Consider the following 19,041-nt stretch of genomic DNA (forward strand, 5'->3'; position numbering starts at 1 on the left):
AACTTTTAGGCACGCACGTAGAGGACCGGCATTAATTACAGACTCACTGCGAGTCGAAGTCGAAGTTCGGGTTCGCATCTTGATTTTCCAAAGGGGCCAGCCAGTCAGACATTCTCCGGCGTAGCCTCCATTCGTTGGGGCCGTGTTATCTGCAAACGCGCCATCAAAGTAGGTGGCGCAAATTAACAAATCTTTCATGTGACCCAATTAAATCAACTCGAGCCCAGCGGCCGCCGAGTTTGGGTTCTCCTGAGCTGTTGGCCCCGGCAATTTGGCATTCGTCATGCTCGCCAGGCAATGAAAATAACCGAAGGCACTCGCCGATGTCTGAATACTGGATACACAGTGGAAAATGAGATTACGTTTTGAAACTATAACCAAAAACAATTAAAGAAAAGTAATCCATTTGATTATAACATGCTAAAATAATCATAGAGTATTACATACTTCAACAAGGTGTATTGTGTTTAAAAAAATAAGTTTATTTTTTTTCAATGTAATGGTCCCTGGGAATGGGATTCAAAGGGGAAACCAAGGAGCGTCTGTGACCAACTGAAGGTTGATGAGGGAGTCGGTGCATCGAAATGGGTAATGAGGATCACTAAAGGCGATGCCAGTCGATTGTACAGAGAACTAATTCAAGGGTTACCTTTATAGATCAAGTGCAAGGGGAAACGGATTCAGTGGAATTTAATATGAGTAGTAAAGTTATTTTAAGAATCTTATGCAGATCAAATTGCTAAGCGTATGCAAATGTTATCAAAGGAGTATAAACATTTTATTATACAAGTTGAGATAAGTTAAAAACAAGAAAATTGGTTAACTTTTTGTTGTTGATATCACTTTACCAATTATCTTAAGCTTCATAATAATTTATAGACCTTTTAAGTACCTTTACTTAGATTAAAATCTTAATGATCTGCATCTTATTAAAATTGGCTTTAAAATAATAGCTAGTGTAATACCAGCTTAAATATTTTCTTAAACATTTTTGAACCTACCATAGCATTTATCATAAATAAAAACAAAAGATAAGTTTACTTAGCACTTCTGTTCTCAAGAAATTATTTTTCTGCAAATTTCCCAAGAAGGGTCTATTCACTCACTTAATTACCGTCTGCTTTGTTTTTACTTGTTCTTAGTTAAGATATCTTGGCAAAAGTTTTTGAAAAACGCCCACTTCTTTAACCCCTCGTCTGATTCTCCCTCCTTTTCATACTCGACTCTACTTTAATCTTTTGCAAACTTTGCTTTCTTGGCATTTCTGGACTGGGGAGAAGAGTCTTAACCCACAACACGCTCATTATGTAAATGCTGGCTTCCTCCTCCCAACTGCCACTCCTCTTTTTTTTTCGCCGTCCTGCACTTTGCCTACTATTATTATCTAGAGTCGGCATTTATAACTTTGTTGTAGTTGTAAGTTTGTTTCGCTTGTTTGTTTGCACGATTTAATGCTTCATTTGCTTGAGACTCAAAAGTGGGTGAAGCTAAAAAGGTTGGAGATTTAAGGGGGCTTTGAGAAATAGGAGTTTCCCAGCCAAGTACCAAACAAGGTAGAGTGGACTCAGCCACAGCTTCGTCTGCGGCTGTTAGCTGGTTAACTACTTAATTATCTTTTGGTCAAATGAAGCCGCCAAATGGTTAAGACCCCTTCATTCCCCCTTTCCATCCTCTGGCTTATTAATAAACATGTTAAATGTAATTGTTATTCGGCGCTACCATTTAAGGGGCGTGGTTGGGCTTTTAGTTGTGTAATTACCCAACCATCTACTGCGTAATCTTTGCTCCAAAAAATAAATTCAGAGCGTGAGAAAGCGTAACAAGATTTATTAACTACCATTGACTAAATATATATCAATACAAAATGTTGTTTCTCTGTTTTATAATAATTTTTAACATGCTAATTTAAAGAATTTAAATGAGAATGCAATCCTGGCACAAAAAAGGAAAACCAGACCGTGAGAATGTGTAACCACATTTACGAAATGCATTTTGGCTCGAGGAATATCCTTGAAAGGCATTTTCTCGATCTTTACACGGAGGTGTTGGGGTAAAGTTGGTCCCGAGAAACCACAAAAATAAATTAACAACAAAATGCCAAGTCTACCCATCTCTTTTCAGCCCTGTTAAGGCCTCTCTTTCTTTCTTTGGCTGCACTCCCGAAAAAGGTATTCCAACGTTGGCCATATATGAAAGTCATTGCTTCAACTGTTCCGATGGAATGAAGGCACGAAATGGACTCGGAATGCACCGAGAACTTGTTTAAGGAGTTTCGAACAAAGAAAGAGATAGACAGCGCGAGGGGAAAGGGACGGCAAGTGAGGTGAGACCACACAGGCAAAATGTTATCTCGCTCCATAAAGTGGCCACGTTTGACCTGCTCGAGATGACTGGAAATGCTGGGAAGTCTGGCCAAGAGTCTGGGATTCTCGTCGTCTCTACCTATTTTTGGTATCCTCCTCCGACACTTGCCGGCAATTAAGTCGTTGGATCGGATCGGATCCACGGCCGCGATCGTTCATTTTTGCCCCGGTTTCGTTTTCGTTTTATCCCTTACTCGAATCCAACTTGAATCATCCGCGATCCGAAGGATTCATTCTTAGAAAATTGGCTGACGATTCGGCTTTTGTTTGTCACAGCAAAAGCAGCAGCAGCGGCTGGCTGCCTGGGAGATCCCATTTCTGTCAGCATCGTCAGCTAATTACGCGAAATTGCCCAGATCTCCGATCTTTAGTGCGAGAAATCTCGGCAAGTGTTGACTTTGTAGGCGAAATGTCTGGGATTCCAGTGCCGATCAATGGATCAGATAGCACAGCTGGTTTCGAGATCGCAAGGCTATGATCTCAATGGGTAAAAGTAGCCCCAAGGAACTGAGTAATTGTTATGGCGTATTAAAGGCGAGATGGCGTGAAAGAGTTTGCTATCGATCATGATCGCGGTTTTCAAGTGGAGCCTCTGGGGAAACTTGATGTTAACCCATATGTTAGGTGATTTAGTTTAGTGGGTTATCAGTGATGCTTAAGCTTTTTCTATTAATTTTAACTTAATAAAACTATAGTGCTCATAATTTTGCTTTAAGCTGTAAATATACCAATATTATACCATCATAAAATTTCATCACTGAATTGAAAACTTACGACCTGTTTATTCCTATATTCGCTTAGCCCTTATAACCACTTATATCCCCTTTGTGACCTCATAAACAAACTCCCGACAGCAACTCCTACTCGTTTATAACCCCCTGCCCCATCTAATCTGCATTCCAATCGAAACCCAAACCCAATCCTCCATACAATGGTCAACAATTGCAGAAGTATATATCACATGATCACACGCCGACGACGCCGATGAAGATGATGATGATATAGTGCCATATAAACCGCTCGCTTCGTTTCTTCTTTTTACACGGCCCAGGAATGCGACAATGCAAAAAAAGGGCCAACAGTGGGAAAGAGATGGGGCAACAGAAGGAGAGAACGAGACGGGGCCATTTAGTTTTGGTTGCTGGAAAATGATTAATAGTCATGCGGTGGTTGCCTTGGAGCGGGTGGGATGAGGGGCGTTCGGGGGCAGTCGGCGGATGCAGTGCCGCCAGTGGAGACGCCAACAAAGTGGATCAACCTTGCACCGAAATTAAAATACTCATTATTTCCCAATTTAAAAATAGAACGGAAATTCTTAATAATAATGTAAGCAATTAAAAAAGATGTGATAAACTTTATTAAAAGATTAAATGCAGTAATCTACTTTAGAAGATTTAAACACTCATTATTTTTTTCAATTAATTAAACAAATTGATTTGAATGTAAATTTAGTATATAAAAAAAATCAAATCTCTTATTTAGTCGAAATATGTAAGGGCATTTCAACCTGCGATCAAATGAATCCCATCTTCCTTTTTCATCGAGTCTCTCTTTGCCGCTTCTCTGGTATTATTTTTAACGATTTAATGTTTTGTGAACTGTTTAAATTGTGCAAACAATTTCAGCTAAGTGCCTGCCTACCAATGATGATGATGGTGAGCCGAGGACGATGGTTAAGGGGGACTAAAGTGGGTTCGCACAGCTTTTTGATGTGGCACAGGAAGTGCAACTTAAATGAAGCGTTTAAGTGGCAGTCGTTGTTGTTGTTGTTGTTAGTGCAGCACGGAAGGTGTCATGCAGTTGTTGTTGTTGCTTAATGTTTGCTGCTATTCACGGTTCAATGAAAGGAATGCGCCTAAAGTGTGAAGATGAGAGTGGTGGGAAATTTGCCAAAAACACTTGTACGTGACTGATCGAAATTTCACTTCGTTTATGTGCGAGAAATTTCCGGTTGCTAAATTAATAACGGATGTTAAGTTCAGGAATTTTGATTTGCATATTTCTTTCATGAAAAAATGCTTTAAAAATATTTTCGGCTAATTTTAAATGATATAATTTTTATTAATAAAAGGTAACGTCCTTTTTTTTTATTCAAAAACACTATTATTATTCTCAAATAAAACTTTTCTCATAACTTCCCTAAGACAATATGATGGCCCCAAAAAGTCTGAGTTTCGTCAAACTCATTCCCACTCCATTATCTTACGTCAAAGTTTTTTTGGTATCACTTATCGGAAATGGAAGTTGGGTTATATCAGCCACACAGCTTCACCAGTTAGCTAGCCTACATAACCACGGAACTCAAGCCAAAAAGCCCTGTAAAACACCTATCGGAAAAATAGTTCTCAGTTAAGCAATTCGAGAATGCCTGGGAACAGGTCGGAATCTTTATCTAAATGCTGGCGCTTATCAGGCGGAGAAGGTGCGAGGGGCGGGGATCAGGTGAATGGAAAGGGAATGGAATTGGGAATGAGGAGAAGCGAACAAGAAGAGAGGGCCAAACATAAGAATTTATGACTCACACGGCGAAAGGTGGAAAAGAAGCTGTGCACTCAAAAAAACAATATTTAAAAATATATTATAAATATAAGTAGCTTCTGGATACTTTTTTTATTCGTTAAATAATTTTTTAAAAAGCTTGAAATTATAAATGTTAATATAAACACTTTGATTTTAATACTAAAAGCAACAAACAAATTTATATAAAACAACTTTTATATTTTTTTTTTTCAAAATTAAACATTTTTCAAATCAAATTCAAACATTTAAATTTTTATTTCGAGTGTTATCAAAACTGAGAGTCGAGGGCGGGGGAATACTCGATCGGGAAGTAAAAGGTTCACATAAAAATGCCGACAGAGAATAAAAATCCTGAACTGCATAATTTAAACGATTTCAATGACACCTTGATTAATATCAAAGACAACACAAAAGGGAACTCGAGAACTGACCACTCTACCTGTTGGCCACCCCGCCCCCTCGGCGCCCCCTCCCCCACCAACATTTCCATGAAATTATGAACGAAACGCAACGCGCAATGCATTTGACCAAAAGATAAAGAATAAGGAAAACATATAGGAGGGAAAAAAAACCAATCAGGCAACGTTGAAAACCAAAAATAAACAAAGGCAGGGCGCAGGTAAAGGGCCAAAGGAAGGGCAGGGGGGGCAAAAGGGCAGAGGCTGCAACAGTTTACCTGGCAACAAATCAAACAAAGAGAGAGGCAGCCACGAAGAGGAACAGAGATCGCTGCACAACTTATTGCAATTAAGCGTGATTAATTCAGGATTTATACAAATTAACTAAAACCCACAGGCGATCGAGGTCGAGACTAGGTCCTCCTTGAACCCCTCCACCTTTTTCCCCCCAAACAGCGTGTAAAAGTGGTGTGACAACATTTTTGCTCTTGCACTAGCCATTGAGCCTTTCAGTGGGTTTTACAGTCCAAGTTCTCTGGATCGCCATGAACTCAAATTTGATATGCTAAATAAAAAATATAATATTCGAATTTTGCGTTTTAAATCCCAAAAGTACTTTAGAAACATAGTTTCCAAACTGGTAAAAAATAAAATATTACACAAATTTTATAAATACTGCATTTTATTTTTCTTTGGGTGCAATAATGCAGCTTTTTAAATTAACTAAGCTTCACTGTAAAGCCACTCTCATCTGGTTTTATTTTTTGTTCATCAAAAAGGAATTTCTTGAGATTTTTCGTTGCGGCTGCTTCTGCCTTTTGGACTGGTCTTGGAAACTGGAACCCTTTTCCCCTTCAGGCGAAGGGGGAGGGAGGAACAAAGAGGGTTACGATGAGCAGGCGACGCATGCGCCAAGATCTCTTGGATGGACACGCTCTCCGCGACGGACTCTCTCTTATTTAGAGCCTATCTTATTCGCATTTCGAGTTGATTTGCGTGGAATTTCATTTCCTTCGAGGTAAAGGAGGGTTCGGGAGGAGTGTTCAAGACGCCTTAAAGGAGCAAAATGAATCACGGAATCGCCCAATTTGAACGCGAATACTCTTTGTTCCTTTGTGATTCAGACTTGTTTCTTATCTCTTGCTATTTAGCAATGTTATGAAATATCCCCGTTTTATGGAGGTATGCTTTTTATTGTTATATGTTTAATTGATTTTTGAATGTTTGAAGAGAAGTCTTTAAAATAAAGGAGTCAAAAAATTAATTAATTTTCAATATAATAAGACAAACATTTAGGTAGCCATAAAAGTTATTTAAGGTGGATTAAGATGGTTAAACTGAACCTTAAGTTTAAATTTCTCTTCATTGCGACACTATGTTACAGCTCAAATGTTAATTTAATAACATTGCACTTACCGTTACTTGGTTTTTGGGGAATATCCATCGCGTCAATACCTCTCGCCTGGAAAATGTGCGTTACGGCGCTGCAATTTGGGCTGAATTGGTCGATGATTGAGGATCCTGCCACGCCTCCCGCTGGATTGGGGGCGGCTAGGGCGGCCACTTGGGGGGTGGAGCCATCATCCGCTCGGACGGTGGGTGGAAAGTGGGTGGTGAGCAGTAGAAGAAAAAGACTGCTGAGTATCACAAGACGGGCGGGAGTTGTTGTTGCTTTTCTTCTGCAATGCAGAAGCTGTTGTTGTTGATGTTGCATTTTGAAACTTTAATAACTCTTCTTTTGTGAAAGAGAGAGCTAATTTCGCCGGCTGTTGTTGTTGTTTGGCTCTGATTAAATTCGATTTGATTGTGTCTGTTCTTTTTGCGGTAAATATTTTGGCAAACGCAGACACCCACACAAACACAAGCACACACTAATACTCCGCTTTGTTTGCCGGCATTATTATGATTCAAATTATTTTTGTCGTTTTTGTTTATCAGTGTGCATTTTGAGCTTAAAGGCAATTAAAGTGCAACATGGTATTAATCGGGATTATTAACTATTAACAAATAGCGGCACACGCACTGCCAGCAATCACACACACCGGCACTCAACACACACGCACCACGACGAAAGGCAATTGAAAGCAAAGCGCGAAACGCAGGAGGAAACAGCACAGAGCGTGCTCGCGAGTCGGCCGAAAAATGTTGACTGAGGAGTCTCTCTAGAGCTGCAACAACGTCGGTCTCGCAAACAGTGTTGCCACTGTTTCAGTCGCCAATATTAAAAATAGCCAGAAATAGCTAAATTTCTTAATTTGATTTCTTCTCATTAAATAATCTTAACGGGCATATTCCTTATGTCCGAAATAAAGCTTAATGTGCTCAGTTGCGATTAAAATTCTAAGTTTTAATTAATAAAATAGCCAATTTGCCGTGAATATAAGTAAGTTGTCAGCACTGCGCAATAAATGTCGATATATCGATATTTTCTGTGCTTAGATTTCTAACCTATCCGATGCACATCTCCAAAGATAAGTAGTAATAAGTAGTAGTGACAAAATCAGATTCCAACTTTAGCGAGTGCACCAACCACTGTTATCCATGGAAGTTCGAATTTATAGAGCGGGATTTTAAAATTTTGAAAATCAAATTTATTTTAGTTTTGGAATGTTTGATACTTTTTTGTTCTTATTGCTAACTAAGCAAATATACATATTTTAAAGAATTTATTCTTAAAATATTAAAATAAAACCATTAATGAAAACGCCCAAGGCGGCGAAATAAACACATAGTAAGGGAAGTCGACTTCTAGATAGAAACAATAAAATCATGTATTGATAAAACTTAAAAAACAGAGTGCATTGCTTGAATTTCACCGTAGGGACGCGTTATCGATAGCCCGCCTCGCATTTCCCACCTCTAGACCAGCTGTTTTGGCGGCAACGAGTTTTGGCCTGAAAGGGAAGAATGTTTATTTAAATAAAACGCAGTTTAAACAACGGCTCAAGAATGACGCGGGAAAGCGCTGTGCATGAGGAGCTGAAAAAGCACTTCGGCCACTCGAAATTCAAATCGGAGCTTCAGGAAAATGCCGTTAAGTGTGCTGTCAAAAGTGAATATGGGCCAAATTCTTACCCAATCTCGTAGATAATACCTCTCGTAATTCTCTTACAGAAAAGCAGGATGTGTATGTGTCGATGCCCACGGGCTCGGGTAAATCCCTGTGCTTCCAGTTGCCCGGCTTGATGTCCGAGAACAAAATAACCATTGTTTTCTCCCCCTATTGGCTTTAATCAAGGATCAAATTGATCATTTGACCAAGTTAAAGGTGCCAGCCGATTCCTTGAACTCCAAGATGACCACCAAGGAAAGAGATCGTGTTATAATGGATCTGCGGGCCGTCAAGACAAACCTAAAGTTTCTATACATTACCCCGGAGCAGGCGGCTACCAAGTTTTTCCAGGAGCTGTTACAAACGCTTCATAAACACAAAAAACTTGCATACTTTGCGGTGGACGAAGCCCATTGTGTTAGCCAATGGGGTCACGATTTTAGGCCGGATTACCTGAAACTGGGGGAGTTGCGTGCCAAATATCCAGACATCACCTGGTTGGCCCTGACAGCCACAGCTTCGAGGGAAGTCAAGGAGGATATATACAAGCAGTTGCGCCTTCACCAGCCAGTGGCGCAATTTAGCACACCCAGCTTCAGAAAGAACCTCTTTTACGACATTGTGTACAAGAACTCCATTGAAGACGACTTCAAGCATTTGGCAGACTTCGCCCAACATTGTTTGGGCGATCCCAAGGAGTTCAAGGAGAAACCCAAGCCGCAAAGAGGTTGCGGAATTGTCTATTGCCGAACCCGCGAGCAAGTGGAGCGCATGGCAATCGGAGTTACGAAACAGGGAATCGGAGCAGTGGCCTACCATGCTGGCCTGAAAACAGGCGAACGCACTGAGGTCCAGGAAGCCTGGATGCGAGGCGATCAGCCGATTATATGCGCCACCAACAGCTTTGGCATGGGAGTGGATAAGCCGAGTGTGCGATTCGTTATCCACTGGGATGTTCCGCAAAATGTGGCTGCCTACTATCAGGAATCTGGTCGCGCTGGCCGCGACGGTTTGCAGTCCTATTGTAGATTATATTACGCCCGAGAAGATGTCAAAAGTATAAGATTCCTGCTCCAAAACGACGCAAATCGCGCCAGGGGTCGTGGCGATAAGGAGCTGCTCACAGAGAGGGCTATAAAACAGTTTGAAAAGATCACTGAGTTCTGCGAACGGACAACCTGCAGGCATAAACTCTTCTCAGATTTTTTTGGAGATCCCACCCCAAATTGTAATGGTCAATGTGATGTCTGCAAGCGTCCCAAGAAAGTGGAGAAGGCGCTGGAAATGTTTCATCGCTTGTGCATGGATGACACTTTCAAGTCGCACATTTCACTGCAGACTGACTGTTCAGATCTATACGAAGGTAAATAGTAATTATTTTCTCTGAATCATGATTTATTAAATGTGTTGCTTTTAAGGTGGTCGCCCTGGCCAAAAACGTGCTGCCCAGGACTATGCAGCTGGTGATTCCGGTTCAGATGACGATTCTGGCAATAGTCACTCCGCCATGGCCAAGAAAGCCAAAAGGGAATCAGAGGATTTCATTAAACAACAGTTTAAGCTGCGTAAACAAATCAGCGCAGCTCGGCAGCTTGAACAGGAAACCGCAACGCAAATATCTCGCATTCGTCAGGCAGAAGCCACTGAAAAGAAAATCGCAGGACTTCAGTCCACTCACCGGGAAAAGTATCTCACTGCCATCATTGATGCCTTGAAAGACAACGTAGAGAAGTGCAAAGATGACCCAGAGCAGTGCCCGAAAAGCGTGCTAAAATACAATGATTACGAAGCTATGGCAGTGGATATGGAGTATGAAGTGTTTCGCCAAAATAAAGTAGCCAACATGTACCGGCATGCCTTAGTTAAACAGGTTTGAATAAGAAGTTACTAAAAATGCTTATATTTTTTTAAACTGATTTAATTTGTTTTTCTTACAGATTTCAACTATTAAACAACTTACAGGAAAGACGCAATTGATGCCGCTTTTAATGGATTATATTCCCAAGCCAGAAACGAGTGCAAAAGGCGCCTGGACGGGGGGAAGTGTGGCCTACTTTGAAAGGAAGCTGAAAGAGCTGGAAGAGCAGAGACCCCAAAGTCTCAAGGAGGTGCCAAAAACCTTGAAAGAAAGGAAAGGATTCAAACAGGATAGCAGTAAGCAGACTTCGATTTCCTCTTTTTTTAAGAAAGAGATAAAAGAAGAACCGTCCGATTCATCAAATGATGGAGAAGGAGTAGCCATTAAAAAAGAACCCGAAGAAATTCAAATGGATGTAGAAGATAAAGACACTGACAAGACTTCTTCCAACCACGTTAAAGATGAACCCATGGACCAAGAAAGTTCTGATCCTGCAAGTGAACTCGAAAGTCAACCTGACAGCATAATTGGCGAAAGAAAATTCAAATTGATGTCGAACGGCGATGGCAGCTACGACACGCATCGCAGGAAAAGAGTTTCTCATCAAAATCAACCCAAAGAAAAGGAACCCAAAAAGTCTACGGTTAGCATGCAACATCTTTTTGGATCTTTTAAAAGCGAATCTGAAGAGGAGTTTGAGCAACCTTCAATTGGTTTCAAAACTGCTCGACAAATGCTGGAGGAAAGAAAAGAAAAATTGGGCAGCTCAACTGAAACAATTAAAGAGGAAAAGGAGGAAAAGACAGAAAATAAAGATATAGGCTTTATTTCAGCAAGAGAAATGTTGGAGAGAAATAAACTTGAAGACGAGAAAAGGAGAGAAAAAGCAAATAGAAAACCTGAAACACTAGGCTTCATTTCCGCTAGAGAAATGTTGGAAAAAAACAAACTTAAGGAAAAAAGTTTGAGTAAAGCAGATGTTAAGGAAAATAATTTAGAAAGTAAAGCAGCAAAGGAATATGACAAAAATAAATCTGAGAAAAAGGATGACCGTGACAGGAAATCTCACAAAGAAGTGTCAAAAGTATCAAGATCTGATAAGGATAAAGTTAAGGATGTAAAACATAGTTCGGGTGAGCGCAAAGATTCAGAAAGGCATCTAAAAGATATATCATCCAGGAGTAGAGACTCTAAAGAGGTAGGATCAGAACAGAAAAAAGAGAAAGATAAAGACTCGTCTCAGCAGAATAAAGATTCTAGTGAATCCGATTCAAAAAGAAGTTCGCTGAAGGACACAAAGCCGGAAAAAAACCAACAAAAGAACGATGTCAGCAAAAATGTGGTTCAGTGGCTCAATCCCTACTATAAACGAAAAATTGCCACCAAGGAACTTTTCAAAGCTCTGGCCAAATTGCTCACTCAGCGTATTTGTGACGGAAGTTTGGGTAAGATAAATAAACTGTTTACAAACCACAAAATTAATTGAAATAATTTAGGTGACGGCGACGCTGGAAAATGCTACATCAAGGAGACCTTCCATGGCCTGCAGATGATCAACAACGATCAGGACATTGAAAAATACTTCATCAAATCAAAGTGACTTCAAAGAATTCTATCTGCCAACTTCATTATTTCATCACAACGAATTGTTTCGCCTTGTTAACAGTTAATGAATCTTTTTTTTCGTTATTGTTTCGACTTGTATATAATAAGAGCCCAAATTATTATAACTCATGAAAAACCACCATATTTTTTCACTCGGACTGTTTCAAAAGTAAATAGAATGTTAGCCTTTTGTTTCGTGAAAATATTCGCTCGTACAAAATTTATTTGTGTTGGATCTTAAGTATTAATTGGATTAGACAAAACATTCGTGATGCTCGAAGTATTAAGCTTATAAAAAAACAAGAAAGGAAGCTAGCTTCGGCAAGCCGAAGCTTATATACCCTTGCAGTCATCAAATATGTCGAACAAAACGCATAAAGGCTAGACAACATCGAAGCTAAGACGATTTTTCTATTCATTTTCCATATTTTTGACTATAGATCATATGGGAGCTATACGATATAGTTGTCCGATTTTGATCAAATTTAACTCGTAATTCAAGAGTCGTAAGAACACTCTATATTCCAAAAATTATACTTGTCTGATGAAAAACAACGATATTATCAATTTATTTCCATTAATTCTATATATAATTTTCGATCTCTCCTATGGCAGCTATATGATAGAGTTATCCGATTTTGATCAAATTTAATCCGAAGTTCAATAACAGTTAGAAAACGCCATCTTGAAGAATTCAAGTCGATCTGATGAAAAACAACAGAGTGAGAATTTTTTATTTCATTCTCTTGTATTGGAGCTATCCGATATAGTCGGCCGATCCGGCTCGTTCCGACTTATATACTGCGTGCAACAACTACACAACTTTTGGGAAAGTTTCAGCACGATAGCTTTAAAACTGAGAGACTAGTTTGCGCGGAAACGGACAGACGGACAGACGGACAGACGGACAGACGGACAGACGGACAGACGTACATACATATTTCGATTCTGCTCGTGATGCTGATCAAGAATATATATACTTTATGGGGTCTGAGGTGTCTCCTTCACTGCGTTGCAAACTTCTGACTGAAATTATAATACCCTTTTGCTCTGCAAGGGTATAAAAACAAAACAGGGCAGCCGATGCGTATAGAACTTTAAACCTCCTCGGACGTCGATTTTGTACATTTTCAATTCGATGATGGCAATTCAGATGTTTCTTCGTGGGATTACAATTAGCTGGGAGACGGGGATGTGAACAGGGCTCTTACGTCTAAGTTGGAGCTCTAAATATTACAGTCCACGTCGCTAGGCGAGAATCGAGTGGAGGCCCCTTTCCCGCCAAGCAAATCCTCGTCGACCATGTCATTCCAGATCGCCGTGCACGCCGAAACGGAGGGTGATGAGTATGTCCAGCAGGAAGACCAGCGAGGTGACCAAGGAAATCGAGGCGGAGGCCATCACGAGATCCAGACGATGCATATTCGGGTGCCAATAGTTGCGATCCTTGGTGGTGGACCAATCGCGGAAAAGCAGAGCAGTGACGGCCACGAAAAGAACGAAGCCCACCAGGGACCACAAAGTAGCCGTTCTCCAGGGTGTCCTATATCATGAAAATGTGATTTGAATATAGATCTATAAAAATAAGGGTAATTCTTGTATACTCACAGATCACCGAACAGTGCCATCAGCAGATAGATCGCTGTGTAAATAGTCAGGGCTCCAAAAGTCACATAGCAAAGGGCCATAACTCGGGGAGTAATGAACACCCGCAGATGGGAATTGGTAGCAGGCTCGTCAATCAGACCCAGGCAGCATATTAAAAGGCACTATTGGAATGAAAATATTTTTTTTATTATAGCCAGTTATTTAATAAAATATTTTTTGATAACTATAAAATATAAATAAATATTTACTACAGATTAAATTACAAATTCTTGATTGTATTCAAATATGCAAAAATATATAAGAAATTTGTTCAACTCTAGTGAACTATTGCCACTTATTACTCGTGAAATTCACAGATTTTTGTGTATTAAAATTTTATAAAATCAATATTTTTAATTGTTAACTTACCAGCTCCACAATTTTGATGCATATCAGCGTGTATGTGGCCTTTTTGTTGCCGTTGGTGGTGGCAAAGGAATTATCATCAGCCGGCGACATTTCGACGCGTGAGATTTCTGCACCGGGCAATTAAACAATTAATGAATTAAATAAAACAGTTAGCTCAATTGAATATTTGGGCAGTTTGGCATTTGCTCGGGGAGAAGACACGTTCTATATGTACCTATCGATCGCAAGTAACTCATTTCGCTGATTCTGTTGAATATGTTCTCGACCTACAGAGGAAACGGAATCTTCAATTTTGGCTTTTTCGTGATCATCCAAACTCGGGTTTAATGGCCATACTTGGCCTCCGACTCTGGGTTATCGGATATTTTTTATTGGATGCTCGGTGGAGCGTGCAAACATTTATAACTAAACAAACTACGTTCTGCTGCGGATTTGTGTCAATTGATGGCCGAAGGTCTCCCACATGAAATACATCCAGTTGCAGACCGAATTGATTAAGGGCAAATTCTGGGGTGATCTCATCTGATTGGGTGTGTGGGACTTTTGGGTGGGGTTCATACATTCGCCTGTGAGTTGCCCAGATGCATACCAAGTTCGAGCTGGGAATGCGAGCAGCCTACGTGAGTTTGCAGCGAAAAGTGTTATGAATATTTAAAGCCAACTAGAATCGCTGCCTTGTGACAATTCATCTATAATTCTATTGTATTCTACCGATAATTACATTCCGACAAGGAGGCTATTGTCGCTCAATTGTCACCTCTTTTGGACACTATTAAACCATTTTCTGCTGGTTAGAGTTATGTATTTATTTCTGCACTGAAGAAAATCTTTAAAGAAATTGATTTTTAAAATTGTATTTAAAATAATAATAATAAATAATAATATTAAACTTTTATTTTTTTTTATTTTACTGTTTGTATTATTATTATTTTTTTTATTCCCTAGCAAGTTTTGTTTTTTTTTCTGTGTATAAAGCGTGGAGTTGGATCGCTACTCCATAACCTAACAATGAAATCGCTGCGTGGGTCTGTCGGTTCCCCGCATTGATTAAAGCTAATTGCATCACATAAAGAACAAAAGAAAAAAGGCCCAAAATTGGCCAAAGGCACGTACAATAAAAGAGAGTGGCGGGAAATGGGGAGGGGATTGTGCTATTTAACCCCGCGATGTGTAACCCCATAAACAACAATTAAAATGCAAGTGGAAAACCAGAAAAAATAAGTCAAACTCGAAATGAAACTGGAAACTCAACTGGAGCCCTAAAAAGGGTCACGCATAACTTTCACTGTGGAAGGGGAGGGGGATAAGGTAAAGAAGAGGGGGAACGGAAAGAGATACACAGAGAAATGGAAAGAGAAAGATGATATGGTCCCAAGACACTCCCTCTCTAAAAAGCGAGGGCTTGGACTTAATAAACATTTTAGTGTCTAGGTTCTGGTTGCAAAGGTAAATAACAAATAGATAAAAGAAACTACCACCAATTGAAATACAGTGGAATGAAACCAAGTTTATATATTTGTATAATACATATAATAATTCTCAATATTTAAAAAACCTAACTTAGAGGGTTTTAAGAAAATCATTTGTAGTAAATAAAAATGTTTAACACTTTACTATAGTATTTTGAAATATAAAAATGAAGTAATTTTATCGTTTTTAAAATTATCAAATACATTTAATTTTTCTAAATAAAAATTTTATTTTATTATGTTTAAAATGTTATTTAAAATTCATGATGAAAATAAAGTCACACCGTTACTAATTCTTTTAGCCATTATATGCTCCCTATATAATCTGCTCAATCATTTTCAAGCTGGCGGCTCTAAAAGATTGGAGTTTCGGTGGTTAACTGTTTGCGTGTTGTTGCTAACGAGTGCTTCACGTTTTGGCCCACACTCGAACACCTCTCATCCCCCCTCTGAACCAAAAAAAAAACAAGTTTTTTTCGACGGCGCTTAGAAGAAGAAAGCCCAAAAGCCAGAAACCAAACAAAACACACGCAACAAGCCACGAAACACAGGAAAAAAGGTAAACAAAACGTATTGGCCAAGAAAACTCGTTTTGGAAAACAAGAGAGCTTAGCTGAAAGAGAGTTACTAAGAGAGTGAGGCTACCTGCCACACCTGCGTAAGCTTGGCTTAAAGAGAGGATTTATTCTCAAAAAAAAAGGTGGATGTTTTTTTGTGGCCATCACTGTGAATTAACCTTGTTTCGATTTCAGGCTCAAAAAGGGATATTTGTTCTTCCTTTTGTTTTCTTGTTCCTTAGCAGCCCTATAACTGGTCTGAGTTTTGGGTCAATGACTTGTTGTTGTTCTCGATTCTCCGTTTTTGTTTTGGTTCTTGGATTCTTTCCAAAGAATTCGCCCAAGCAAGCCCCAACTTGGCTTGCTTAATTAAGCCTCATTTGCAATTTCCTGAAAACCCAGATCCGAAGAGAACTATCATCTGTATCTTTCATCTTTCAATCAGAGCCAACTTGGGCAATTGAAAAATGCAACAAAACTTGTTTTTAGCCGATGCCGCCTCCCCCTTTTGCCCCTTTTCCGCCCCCTTGGGTGGTAGCCTCCCCCTCACACTCGCATTGATATGCACACTGCAAACTGGTTGCAAGAGAAAGAGAGACGGCCAATGGGGGAGTGAGAGGGCAGAACCCACCTCAAAATGCATATATGTATAAGGCGCCTACTGTACTTGGTCATCGCCTTAGTTTTAGCTCCAGGCGAAGGGCAGCTCGCGATTTCCCAGTTGCATTATCCAAACATGGGTATTACCAAAGGTAAGGGTATATTTGTTAAATAACTTTATTAGGCTAGACGAATAAATGTCTCTATCTTAAAATGTCCTGAAGCTGTGACTAAAATTCCAAACATCTAAAAAGAATTTTAAAATTTGGAGTTCGAAATATTTAAGTAAAATAATCCTTTAGTGAGTCTTAAGTTCGGAATAAGATCAGAAAGGAGAAAACCTAACTTACTTAAATATGTTTGGTTTGTTAAAAAAATGTTTTTTTTTATAAGTTTTAAGAGTATCTATTACTCAGGCCTTTTCGTTTTCAGAAAAAACAGTGTCATACTTTTCCTTATACATAAGCAGTTTATTATCTAACTTGATTTTTTTATGAGCCAGTAAACCAAGCACTAAAATGGGTATCTTGAAGTCCCATAACTCAGCTACATCACTGTTGCCTGCATGTTTGCAATTATTTACCATATTCTTGCCAATAGTTGCTACTGCTTTTGGTTTTGACCTCATTCAAACCCACTCCGCCTGCAACTAGTAACTAACTTGGGTTTTGTTTTAGCACTAAGCATGCAACATTTTGCGATGTGGGCGGTATGGGTAGGGTCTTATAGGGGTGGTTGCTGTCGGGGGAGTTTTCTAGGCGACTCCTTTGGGGGTTGCTGGCAAATTCAATGCCAAACCAATTGGCCCAGGCTCGTCGGGATTTACCCATGTTTCACGGGGGTTACTGTCACTGCTTTCATTCTGTTATTGTTTCGTGTCGAGCCTGTCATTGAAGGTCAGTGTCCATGTAGTATATTGGTTTTGGATCGAAAGGGGTTTAGTCCCCCCAAAGGGGAAATCGTGCGCGTGAAGGCAGTAATTGAGTGCTAATATAAACAAACTTGGCTCGAACTGGTTTTGGCGGTTGAAGAATTTTGCAAAAATGTTTACAAAGTATTGAAAAATTCAAAAACAAACTTTTTTAAAACATATAGTAAACAATATTTACTATTTTATGTATTATATCATTTAAAGGAGATACCAATATTGGTTGAATTGTAAGTATATGTTTATTTAGAAATCTACCTATTTTTTTTAAGCCAATTTAACTTTTCCTAAGTATTTGTCACCTAATTAAAGCTGCATCAAAGGGGAGGGGCCGCATTGACGGTGAGAAAATTGTCAGTGAGTGACATTAAACAAACTAATTTGTGTTAGCTAGTGTTGTTGTTGTTGTTTTTGTTGTCGTTGTTGTTTTTGTGAATTGTGCAAAATTAGCATGTCTAACAATAACAACAAAGTGCTGCGATCGTCTTGCTGATGTAGTTTTTGTTGTACACAGTGCTTGTTTATTGTACAATTAGCTCTGCTGGGTGGGGCCCTCCGATCTCACAGACTCCATTCTACAGAGAGATCTTCGCTGGAGAATCGAAACTGCGACTGAAGCTGAACAAACTTTAGTTTTGTTTTTCGAATGTTCGGTGCATTTCCAACTCTTCTACGAATTAGTTACTGTCGAGCAAACGACAAACTGGTTTTAAGTTTTACTATGAATTTTGTTTCTGGGTTATGGTATTACATTTTTCAAATATTCGTTGAACGGTGCAGAACACAAGTGCAGCCAAATGTTTTGGGTTAGATTTTTTAGTTATGTCTCACACTAAATGCACAGAGATAAATGAATAAATTTTTTCACGCGCGCTAGATAGTTTCAGATATTTCACTTTTAACTGCGACTTGGAGCGGAATTGCGTTTTCGAAACGCTCTGAAACCGACGAAACGCCAACGACAACTGTAACCTGAACCTCGGTTTCAAAGCCCGCCAAACGAGCCACAGCCCATGGTACAAGCCTCGTCGGCATCGTCAGACCGTTGGCGAACGCTCTCTGTGGCCTTTTCCCCGATTTCTCTTAAGAGCCTCGACAAATGTTGTAACCTGAACCCAAAACTAAAACCAACAGTTCCAAAGCCCGCCAAACGAGCCACAGCCCAAAACTTAAGAGAGAATTGCTAGGAGAACTAACGGTCTAAGAGAATGCTGGTACACACAAAAAACTTGAATAAATTACAATATTTTCACAAAGTAACTGTCCCAAACCATATGAAGTAGTTTTTTCTTTGATTCCAATAAAATTTAAGGAATACATGCAAAATTTAATAAAGTAGTAAGGCCAACGTTTTTTTGTGTGTAGCTTAAGAGAGCACATAAGAGAGCGCTTCGAGCGCGTTTAAGCCAAGTCTACTGTTTTCAAACGCTGGACAAATATTGTATAATAATACAAATTAACACCTGCATGCCAAGCAAATAAGATAAAACTTATTTAGGCTGTTGTTTTTACTTTAAAGTTCATGTGGAAATTATGATATGAATAACTAGTACGGGATATTTTTGAAAATGTTGGGTAGGTTGGACGCGACTGTCAAGAACTTTTATGAAATTTCCCTTTACTGTTAGTAGAGACCTAAACCAAAGGCAAAGCTTTACTTACAAGAATATAAACA

At 39.4% G+C, this 19,041-nt stretch overlaps 3 protein-coding genes across 4 annotated transcripts in view; 1 reads left to right on the top strand and 2 right to left on the bottom strand.

Annotated features, from left to right (window-relative positions):
* LOC108087514 (glypican-6) overlaps positions 1-7,438 on the bottom strand; it is a 41,327-nt gene extending 33,889 nt beyond the window's left edge. Inside the window, 1 exon segment of the mRNA XM_017184917.2 lies at positions 6,698-7,438. Within this exon segment, the coding sequence (XP_017040406.2) occupies positions 6,698-6,995 (298 nt within the window). The 5' untranslated portion in view covers positions 6,996-7,438.
* Positions 7,439-8,125: 687 nt separating this feature from the next.
* On the top strand, positions 8,126-12,001 carry LOC108087577 (ATP-dependent DNA helicase Q5). The gene is given in 6 exon segments (XM_017185008.2): positions 8,126-8,333; positions 8,396-8,494; positions 8,497-9,696; positions 9,752-10,203; positions 10,271-11,636; positions 11,688-12,001. Coding segments are annotated over 6 exon segments (3,324 nt in total). The 5' UTR covers positions 8,126-8,230; the 3' UTR covers positions 11,792-12,001.
* Positions 12,002-12,776: 775 nt separating this feature from the next.
* Positions 12,777-18,342, bottom strand: LOC108087573. 2 transcript variants are annotated; one of them, XM_017185004.2, is made up of 4 exons: positions 14,027-14,063; positions 13,813-13,919; positions 13,405-13,565; positions 12,777-13,339 (listed from the first exon to the last, which is right to left on the bottom strand). In XM_017185004.2, the coding sequence occupies exons 1-4, from the start codon at positions 14,046-14,048 to the stop codon at positions 13,102-13,104; spliced, it is 528 nt and encodes a 175-aa protein (XP_017040493.1). In that variant the 5' UTR covers positions 14,049-14,063; the 3' UTR covers positions 12,777-13,101. The 2 variants fall into 2 exon arrangements, with proteins under 2 accessions (XP_017040493.1, XP_017040494.1); XM_017185005.2 differs by lacking the exon at positions 14,027-14,063 and adding an exon at positions 18,118-18,342 and having other exon boundaries at positions 12,778-13,339.
* Between the last annotated feature and the right edge of the window lie 699 nt (positions 18,343-19,041).

The sequence above is a fragment of the Drosophila ficusphila genome, unplaced genomic scaffold (assembly GCF_018152265.1).
Source record: "Drosophila ficusphila isolate 14025-0441.05 unplaced genomic scaffold, ASM1815226v1 contig_286, whole genome shotgun sequence".
In the NCBI taxonomy this organism is placed as follows: Eukaryota; Metazoa; Arthropoda; class Insecta; order Diptera; family Drosophilidae; genus Drosophila; species Drosophila ficusphila.